This window comes from Aptenodytes forsteri, unplaced genomic scaffold, assembly GCF_000699145.1.
Source record: "Aptenodytes forsteri isolate BGI_AS27 unplaced genomic scaffold, ASM69914v1 Scaffold841, whole genome shotgun sequence".
Classification (NCBI taxonomy): domain Eukaryota; kingdom Metazoa; phylum Chordata; class Aves; order Sphenisciformes; family Spheniscidae; genus Aptenodytes; species Aptenodytes forsteri.
The window spans coordinates 380,286-390,733 of NW_008796189.1; the positions used below are offsets into that span (position 1 = coordinate 380,286).

General features: G+C 40.5%; 2 protein-coding genes across 2 annotated transcripts in view; both read left to right on the forward strand.

The window, feature by feature from the left end:
* LAYN (layilin) overlaps positions 1–3,686 on the forward strand; it is a 7,769-nt gene extending 4,083 nt beyond the window's left edge. Inside the window, exons 3-7 of the mRNA XM_009287971.1 lie at positions 791–948; positions 1,313–1,351; positions 1,716–1,799; positions 2,502–2,604; positions 3,329–3,686. Coding sequence (XP_009286246.1) covers positions 791–948; positions 1,313–1,351; positions 1,716–1,799; positions 2,502–2,604; positions 3,329–3,686 — 742 coding nt within the window. The remainder of the gene's footprint in view (positions 1–790; positions 949–1,312; positions 1,352–1,715; positions 1,800–2,501; positions 2,605–3,328) is intronic.
* A 4,097-nt stretch (positions 3,687–7,783) lies between these two features.
* The window catches only part of SIK2 (salt inducible kinase 2), a 60,319-nt gene continuing 57,654 nt past the window's right edge, over positions 7,784–10,448 (forward strand). Inside the window, exon 1 of the mRNA XM_009287973.1 lies at positions 7,784–7,846. Coding sequence (XP_009286248.1) covers positions 7,784–7,846 — 63 coding nt within the window. The remainder of the gene's footprint in view (positions 7,847–10,448) is intronic.

Sequence of the window (10,448 nt, forward strand, 5' to 3'; positions counted from 1 at the left end):
GGTATATCTGGAATTATTTATATTGTATGGATCAGCTTTCAGAAAGTTCTTGGCATGCAGAACATTGCTTGTTCCAAAATCAGTGGGTATTGAATATTTTTTCAAACTCAGGACACAGTCTTAGAAGTGTTTCTCTGAGATGCATGAAATGCCTTTTCAGTAACGATTGTATTACAGAGTGCTAAGTAGTGAAGCCTCCTTCCTGTGTACTACTTGGAAAGGCCTACGCAGTTTTCCAGTGGTGAAGTTTATTATTACAAAAAAAAATATTTTCCACAATACAGGGTTTTTTCATGTTAGTGTTTCTCTAGACAGAGAAAAACAGATCCTGCTTTAGCTTTTTCATTTTCTTATTAAATAGGTGTCAAAATTTTGCAGGCATTGGGTACTGAGGCCAGAGCAAAAATCATTTTGATAGATGATTTTGCACAGGTCTAAGATTGTGTAGAGAAAGTCAAAGCTCTCCTGAGATTTTACTCAGCCTCGCAGAGGAGTTTCAGGCAGTGAGGTACTCAGCCCTTCACTCCCTAATATTTGTTGAACACCTTGCTCACTGAGTTTTCTTTGAAAATTAAGAATTCCAGTTAGAGAAGATACACTGTAAGTAATTGTATTGTTATTGTTCCTACTTTTACACAGTGGAAGCGGGGGGGTGAGGGTGGGGTGGGGCGTGTTCCTCTTTGACTTTGCCCTCTGTGGTGCCCTGTATGTTGTGTTCCCATCTGAGCTTCTGCAGTACCATGGAAAGTGATGTCAAGTCTTACTTGACATGTTTGTTGTATTTTCGTAGGAACTGGTATGTAGATGAGCCATCCTGTGGGAGTGAAATCTGTGTTGTGATGTACTACCAGCCATCTGCCCCACCAGGTGTCGGAGGTCCTTACATGTTTCAGTGGAACGATGACAGATGTAACATGAAAAATAACTTCATTTGCAAATATTCTCTTGGTAATGAGTCATTCTGTAGCTTTAAAAACCAACCTGCTCCCAATCCCCAAGAGGAGGTATGAGGAAATAGCAGTAACAGATAGGGAAACCCTTTCTTATCTTCACTGGAAAGATCTGGTGGGAGACAGATTTCTTTAAATTTGTGCAAAAGTTGTGGGGAAAACAATCTCAGTATCTAATATCTGTAGCTACTTGCCTTGTGACTTATATGAATTCTCAGAGGATTTTTATAAAGTATTTGAGATGTCAAATGGGGCCTGAGGGAGAGAGAACACTAAAGAAGGGTGCTCATGTATTAGACTGTATTCACTTGGTCTCCCTACTCAAGCTTATGAGGAAATTGTGCATATCTTTTTTCTTTTAGAGAAGCCAACGAATGCTCCAATAGAGAATTCTCAAAGAGGTAAGTTACAGATATTTGGGGCTTTTTTTAATGATATGCTAACTTTCAGTAGAAATACTCTCCGTTACATTCATTGTCAAGAACATTCACAGACTGAAAACTTACTGAGCAAGAAACTTCCCTGCACTTCGCACTTTCCTGGTGCTGTTCTACAATCCATTCTGCAGGAACACAGTCTTGCTGTTGTTGATGCAGTATCTGGGACCACTGGTCATGCTGCAGAAATCTAAGCAAAAGAGTACCAGTACACCTTACACATCTTTGCAGCTGGCAGTCTCTTCAATCTCCTCTCACCCTCACTTTTTATGATACTTAATCTCTTTCAAATAACATCTGCAATATTAATTAAGCTGCTTCTTTCCAGATGTTGTAACAGAGCCCTTGAACCCAGTATTCCCAGAAGAACACCATAAGAAAGATGTTAATGTAACAGTTGTAGAAGCCAAAGGTATGTTGTGCATTCAACAGCTGGCCTGATCTCTCTCTAACTATGCAGGCCCACATTTCTCACATGTGGCTGCAAACAGTCAACATTTCAGTTTGAAGTGTGTGACCCTAAATGTAGAAGACTGAATTTAGACAACTCCATCTGAAAAAAAACCTTCCCTCAAATCTTTTCCAGTACAAACCTAAACCGATTGCTTTGGCTACCAAAATGTTCTAAATATGAAGCTGTGCAAAGTATTTTGGGTCTGAAAAAGGTACTTTTAATTTATTGAATGTCTAAATTGTTGATATTTTGTTTGTAAGTCTATTATTAACTATGAAAAACTTTCAGTTTCTTCTTACCACACTGACTTCCCCCCTACAAATTCACAGATCATAAAAGACATTTTACTCTCTGAAATCTTTTGGCTGGTGGTTCCTAAGCTTTTAAAAGACAGCATATCTCATTAATTTGCACTACCGTTGCCGCCTTACAGTGAGACAGTGAGGCTTGTTGGTTGCTCATCTTGAAGATTTGAGCTTATTTTACTTTAACCTGCTTAACTAGAGAAGAAGTAGATACTGCTAGATTATGAACAAGACTAGAAGCCCATTGAGGTGTGATGATGCTGCCTTTTGCAGCTGTTAGTTTTTCTATGAAGCTCTGTGCGTGTCAAATGCAACTCGAAGTGAATAAAAGCCGGAATCTCATTTTTACCCCTAGAACCTGTTCAGAGTCTTGCCTACATCCTTATTCCCAGCATTCCTGTGCTGCTTCTCCTGATGGTTGTTACAGCCATCTTCTGGTTTTGGCTTTTTGTGAAAAGGTAAGTGACATTTTTGCGTAACAAGTGAACCTGTGATACCTTGTCCTGGCAATCATTTTACAGCTGGCTTAGGATCCTGTAAGATGCTCTGGAGAGGACTGCTTTCAGCCAAATAACTGTTTAAAAAGTGGCATGGGTGCTCCAGGCTGAGTTATTTGTGAAGTAAAATTTTACGTAAATCACATTATGCCGTTTTATTATGTTCACAGACATATAGTAGTTAGGGAATAGTGTAAAACAAGATGATGATTTTGAAGTGTTAGCACTTAAGTTTTCTTATTAAAGAAAAGATTGGAATTATCAGAAGAGCCCCATCAAAAGTGAAAAACATAGTAATAGAAATAAAAGGATATACGTTTGGAGCAAATAACGTTTACCAGTTTCCTCTCCCTGCTCTCCCTGTGTGCACAGTACCTCTGGTGGGGATGCTTGCTGTGGTTTTGGGAGTGTCAGTGTCGAGTTTTTCTGCCTCAGCATCTCAGCCGGCAGCAGGCTGCAAGGGGTACCTCACCAGGTCCTGCCATGGAACTACCCCAGGTGTGCAGCCTGCTGCCACACACCTGGAACGGCAAGTAATAACAAATGTCATCCTGAGTCCAGGTTCTGAGTGTCAGCTTTCCTCAAGGGTCATCATTAAATTACTGTAAGAGAGGTGTGGTATTGTTTTGTATTTGCCTCTGTAAAAAAGCATATTATGACTTCTGCTCTTTCTTCCATCCCTAAGGAGACAGGAGCGAATAGATGCAAGCCCAAAGGAGGAAGATGCATGGCTGTCTAACCCCAGGAGGAACAGTACAAATCTGGATATTTACAAAGTAATCAAGAAGCAATCAGAAGCAGATCTGGCTGGAACCAGGCCTGACACTAAGAATTCTTCCTTCCGTACACAGGAAGATAAGGTGCTTGACAGCCTCTCCAGGGATTATGATGATGCAGCAATGAATACATCAACGAGTGGCTTTGTGACATTGGCCAGTACTGAAAGTGGCTTTGTGACCAATGATATCTATGAGCTGTGTGGAGATCGTGTGGGGAGGAGCAAGGAATCGGCCTGGGTGGAGAATGAGATTTATGGATATTAAGGAAATGGACAAAAGAAGCCTGGAATATGGATGACAAAGAGAATATCAATACAAGTTAACTTGCCCTCCCTATGCACTTGTTCTAATAATAGTATATGTGATGTTTATCCTGGTTTTGCATTGTCCCCATATTCTTCTCTTTTTTGAAAGAATGCAGGTTTTTAGAGATCCAAACTGAAAAGAGTGTATATATTTTGCTTTGCATCAAGCCCTCTTTTGCCCCAGAAATGGCTTGTTAATACTCTTGATTCTTTTTTGTACTCCAAAGATATGCCTTTGAAACTAAAGGAGAATCCAAAATCCCTATATATTTAACTGACCTACTCATCTTCAAAGGTGTTAAAAATCAATCACTGGTCACACTTGAATTCTCATAGGTGTCCCCAAGAAGGCTGCCATGGTTGCAGGTTGGTCACTGTTTCCACGTCAGCCCATATCCCAGCTGTGTTGGCCATTTTGACAGGTAAACTAAAGTGTCATGCTAATCAGTTATAATAAATTATCTGTTGTCTATTTACAGGGACTTCACATATTCCAGTACATAGACTAAATAAGTATTAAGGTGAGGTACTGAGGATAGTTCACGGAATTTCCTCTCTGACAGTGTGAGGGAATTATATCTTATTTTACCATAGTTTTTAAGGTGTCGCTTTGAAGCCAATATTAGATACCTCCCATTTTCCTGCACCTTTGGAGGAGTAGGAATGAATGGCAGCAGGGCATAGCAACTGCCACACAACTAAATATAAATTCAGGTGAAATGAGAATTTTCCTGTTAGATACGGGTAACAAGCAAGAATATGAAGCAACACCATTTACCTCGGAAAGAATTCACAGTCTGTAGTTCACTGCTTGACTTCTAGGGGAAAGAGACGGGAGACGATCCTTCACACTAAGGGTTTTTTCAGATCATTATCTGGGTTTCTCTGTTGTTTGCAGCACACTTAATAAAGTTGTTAAGGAGCTAGGAGAAATCAAGAGTATGCATTTGCCATGGAAGTTGTATGAAGGACCTGTCCAAATGAATGCAGAAGCAACTTCAGGCTGGAGTTTTATCCTTTCTAAGGTGTATAAGGAACCAGAGCAGGCTAACAGGATATTCTAAAAGTTGCACTGAGTTTAATTTCTCTTTATTGAACAGAGAATGTATAGTGATTTTAGCCAACTGTACATAAATATGAGATTTCTGGTGTAGGAAGTTAAAAACAGCTGTGATGGACTATTCCAAGATAGACTGAATTTAACTTGGTCATCGGTATGTTTTAAGGCCTTTCAAAGTACGCTTCAGGAGATCACTTGTATCACAAGAATAAGGAATATATATTGGAAAAGAGAGAAGGGTGGTCCCATGCATCCTTTTTCACAGCACTGTCTTTTCTGCTTGGGAGGATGATGTCATTTATCACCGAGAATGCAGAAAGGCAACTAAATGAAAAGTTGGGTGCCTAGCATTTTCTTTAAACTGTGCTTGCCTAGCTGTGGTTCGGTGAAGGGATACCTAGAGTTATCCACAGCAAGTTGAATACCACACAACTTTACTTAGAATCAAGAAGGTACAGAATTTGCCCATCAGCATGGATTCTTAAGTAACTAGATGTCTTTGATTTTGAACTCATCACATGGACAAGTTTTCATCTTCCATGCATTACACAGAGGACATTCCAGCATCTCCCATATAAGCTTGTAATGTCCTATGCCATGTAGTACAGAGAGCATCACTGTGTGTGTTTGCCAAGAAGAAACACAGCAAAGGGGACTCGGAGCAGTGCTGACAGCCCGGGATCGTGATTAACTTGGTTTTTGCTAGGGCTTTCTGATACATCTTTTGTTCATGAGGCACGATCAGGTCAATGTTTGTCTCACAGTTACAAGGACTCAACGACCTTCACAGGAGCTTGGAGCTAACTCCTGTGGCAAGGTCTCTGCGCCGTCACATTTGTCAGTGCAGCTAAGTGTAACCCGAGTTTGGATAAAAACAGATTCATATTGACTTGAATATGCTCAGGGCAAAATCCCATGTGCTGCTGGATATGGGCTTGCTTTAGCTGAATTCCAGTGTAAAAGTTTACAAGAAGTTGGAGGTACTTGCGATTGCCAAGGCTTTTGGAAAGGAATAGGAAGGGAATTCGGATTTATCAAATAAGCACATGATCTGGTTCCATAAAGGACTAGTTTCTGTAAGATGTTTGATGTTAATACTGAGATCTGCAAAACTGAAAATACATTTACAAATATAAGATTCCCCCCACTGAAATGAACAGGCACAATCCATTCCTGTGCTCCCCAGCTGCTTTAGGCTATAGATGGACAACACAGCATTGTTTTGCACTTTCTGCTTTTTAAAGATGTTTGTCCTTACCTGAACACATTGGTGCTAAATGGGCATGTGGAGTCTGGAGCACAAGTTCTGCAGCAAGTGGTAGGTTCTAAGGCAAAGTCAGTGGCCCTGAAGTACCGATAGCAGCAGTTTGGCCTCTGGATTTTTTTCAATACAGAGCTAGTCAGAGTTTCTTACGTGAATTGAGTCCAGCTGTAAATACTGAAGTCATGAATATGCTTAAAGGTTTGCATTCAGAGCTGTACAGCTTCTTGCTAGGGATCTTTGCATGTTCATAGCTGTGTATGTGTAGAAAGCACTGCAAAGTTAGGCCATTAAGATTTATCTGTCCTGTCTGATCTGATATCTCAGCTGTTTCATACATTGGTTTCTATGTTCTCAAGGCAAATATGTTCAGCTTTGAGTAAACCAGCACATTTTGCTTTGTCTCCACTTACTCTGTTTTCAATTATTCCAGCAATGGAACTGTTCCTGAAAACTGGAGTTTTATTTGATTGTATGCCATTGAACTGAGAAAGAAGTGGGAGTGCCACATAGAGAACCAAGTACGTTGAACATTGGGAAGCTGGACATCTGCACTGCAGAAAAGAAAGCATTTAGGACATTATCATGTATCTGGGGCCATTTGGATTCAGCTCTGTACTCTGTCTCAGTCTGATTTTAACTACCGAGTGACTCAGTTCCATGTGAAAAACAAAAATAACAGCATTTCACAGGCTTCCAGGGATGCTTGGAACCTAAAAATGGGTGACTCTGAAGTGATTTTGAGACTACAATAATGAGGCCTTGTAATTGACAAAACTGTAATTTTATTGTCCAGCAGATCTGTGCGGCAATTTTGAAGCATGTCTAGACTAAGTCATTATGTATAAAAATTTGTTTGATTAAAGGTATGGTTTGGTTGAGCAGTTCTGGTACCTGGTCCTGCGTATAGCAAGTAATCTTTTTTACTTATTCTGTCGGATCACGTTTGACCTTTTCACAAGCCAAATAAAAATAGTAAATGCCTGTTTATTTCTCTGCCTATGTATAAAAAAGCCCCACAACACCCCAAGTTTTGCCATTCTGTATTGGTTCCAATTATATCAACTTTTCAACAAAACTTTTGTCCATAGATCTCAGTCAAGCACAGGACTTCTGAACACAGGAGTACTTACTGCGATAAGACAAGAACTACTGGTCACTGAAGTTAATCCTCAGTGTTACGATTTAAACAGCCAAGGGAAATTTTTAAGTTTTATAGCCCTGTCTAGACTTCTCAAATTCTTAGTTCAGATTTACTCAGTGGAGTCTTAAGCAATCTTGAAGATTGCCGTGTAACTCAGTCATTTCTCAGCCAAACACCCCTATTTAATAGCCTGCGGTATTGTGGCAAGGAAAGATTTCTGTTCATCTCCTTTCCCTGGTTGAATGTTTTCATTAAGAGTATTTACTTTGTTTAGGATACCTTGTGTACACTGTGATGGACAGAAATGTGATGTGGTAGTGAAGTGCCAGTCTTCTGCTGGATGGGTTTTGCCTGAGGGCATACAAGATGTAATGCAGAGCTAAAAGAAAGGTGCAGGTTGAGGCAATCTTGACACGGTGAAATGCTTACTGAGGCCAGAACTTTTCAGAATACATTGTTAAAATCACAAAGAATTATATCTGCTTTGTCTGGCTTTACACTAGGGATTTGCTAAAATCCAGGTTTTGGATCCATCTGGTTTCTGGTTTTGTTTTTTTCTTCTTTGATCAGAGACCAGGTAATGGAGGGAGAATGACCAAGCAAATAAAGCATGCCAAGCAGGAACATAAATATTACTCACCTATTGCTCTGCAGGTGAGTATTTCCGGCTCCAGGAGAGGAACATTCACAAACAAGTCTGTCTATGAAGCATCTGAAATGAATTTAGCTCTTGACAGAGTTCCCTAAAAGTTTGTTCTTCTCCATTGCATGGAAATAAATAAATAGGAAAATGAAGCAAAACCAATTTGCATGAGCCACCAGGAAACAGAAGTGTACCAAAGGCTTTGGCAGAAGGTGTTTGTGGGACTGAAACAACAACAGAACTGAGTGCACGACGTGGCCATGAGTGTGCTCTGCCAATGTAAATATGCAGGAAGACATTTCTGGATCTGTGTGCTATTGCCATCTATTGCAAACATGGAAATACTTCGGTCGGTTGCCACAGCTGCTTCTCTCACTTCCTGAATGTTATAGGTGAGGTTGATGTGCACAATCGCTCTGTCTTGCGTATCTGCAGTATCACAGAGCGTCTGCCAATCTCACACTGTTCCTCCACCAGACAGTGGTGCAAGATGAAGCCCTGAAAGAAGCAATCCCTTTAAAAAAAAAAAAATCTTCTACCTGGTTTGAAAATGACACCCAGTTGACAACCATTTCTCCTGAAAAGCAAAATCCTGGTATAGGAGAGTAGTCATTGCCGGATGCTTGCAAAGTCCGGGGTTTCTAATGCAGTAATTAGTGTTCTTTTATCAAGCAATTGTGTGTCTATTCACTTTTACTCTTGTATCCTTGGTCTCTTCTCTTTTTTTTTGGCAGGCACTAAGCATCTTTTAGGCATTGAAAAACAGGAAATGAGAGTAAAAAGCTCAAGCCAGATGTTGGAGCTTAGGTGTGTAAACATGTAAAGCCATATTTTGGCAACTAAGTGTGTGCCCTGGTCTTTTGAGCTGCTGGCTTACTGAACTCAGGCAAAGTCAGCTGCATGTGTTCAGCGTCTCTGGAAGTTATTAGGAGGCGAGGTAATTTTATAATATCTTTTCTTTGACATCTCCGTTTAGTAAAGCAGCACAGCTGGAGCATTATGTACAGGAACATTGACCACGAGAGGGCATGTGTGCTCCACAGTTTGTGTCATTCAGCCGTTTGTTGAAAATGGCTTGGAAGAGCTCCTCTGTTACCAGCGTTTGTGAGAAGCACTTGAATCACTTTCCTTGAAGCATAGCAAAAGCCATCAATGGCCGTTAAACTGCAGTTCCTCTAGCAGCGTTAAGAAATGTTTTTGTAACCTGAACTTTTAGGCCGAAAATGGCAGTGGTGTGCAGCACAAGAAAGTTTCTGCAGAAGTCTTCTATTGCAAAAACAAAATCTGACTTAGTAATTGATTTTGCACCAGTCTGGTGAGATTTTACATGGATGAAAGGGGGCAGGAAGCAGATAAATATTTTATTACTAAAAATTTTATGTATAATAAAGTGACTGAGAACTAATATTAGGCAATATTTTGCACAATGTAGAGAAAGTTACTTTTAACACACCAAGCCTGCAACATGCTAGAATTATTGTTTGGTCAGTGTTTCAGATTTCTGAAAAAAAATGAAGCATCCTATAGGGTGAAGCAGGAATGAAATTTCACGAGTAGCAGGTCGGGATGACACCATTTTCTATTCAAGTAGGATTATGGTAAGCTTGCTCATGCACCTGTCAATCATTTAAAAGGGTGGATGTCTGACTAACTCAAGTCATCAGTTAGTCATTGCCAGAACTTCTTAAGGGGATAAAAAGAACAGTAACAGCACAGTTATTATCCATAGCAGTCTAAGTCAGCAGCAGCATCTCAAAATGTCATTCCTTAGAGGAATCTCATGAACTGCAAGTGCAGTGAAGGACAAGCATTAACTTTTCACGGTTGTCTTCGGTTCCCTTTGCAGAACAGTCATTGCTGTTTGACACGTAACAAATTTAACCAGCTTTCCATGAGTATGAGGCAGCTTTACATGTAAGACGTGTATACAAAGGGAAGGCAAGAGACAGAAGTTTGTTTCTTGCATTTTTCCACTCGTTTTTTGTGGCCATGCTCTGTTTCGAGCTGTGTTTGCATCTGCTGCACTCTGTGTTCATAAAAGGTCTGTGACTGTTGCTGAACGTGCAGCTGATTCAACAGACACGTGTGCTCTTGTACCATCAGCTTTTGGACATGCCTTGTTTAGTCAGTAGAACTGAGCAAAGCCTTCAGGGGTGATTCCTGGCATCCAAATGTCAGAAGGTACCAGTTCTCCAGTGTGAGATGGGTCGGGGAGAGGGAGCAAGCAGAGAAGGACAGGCATGAACTGGGAGAGGGGAGATTGCTGCAGAGTTGAAAGAGCATGGCATTTTTAAAACGAAAGCAAGCTAATGTGTAAGTGCAAACATAAAGCAGACTAGGTGGACTTAGTACTGGAAAGGAAATTTAGCATAAAAGGCCTTAACTTTTTTCACACTTTGTCAACGCTGCAGGGCCTCTAACCATTTTACGTCAAAGGGCTTCACAAAGCTTCCAAATCTGTCTTTCCAGGTGTGTCGGAAATATAAGTAGAATAGACTAGACTAGAACAGTTCAGCTGGAAGGGACCTACAACAATCATCTAGTCCAACTGCCTGACCACTTCAGGGCTGACCAAAAGTTAAAGCATGTTATTAAGGGCATTGTCCAAATGCC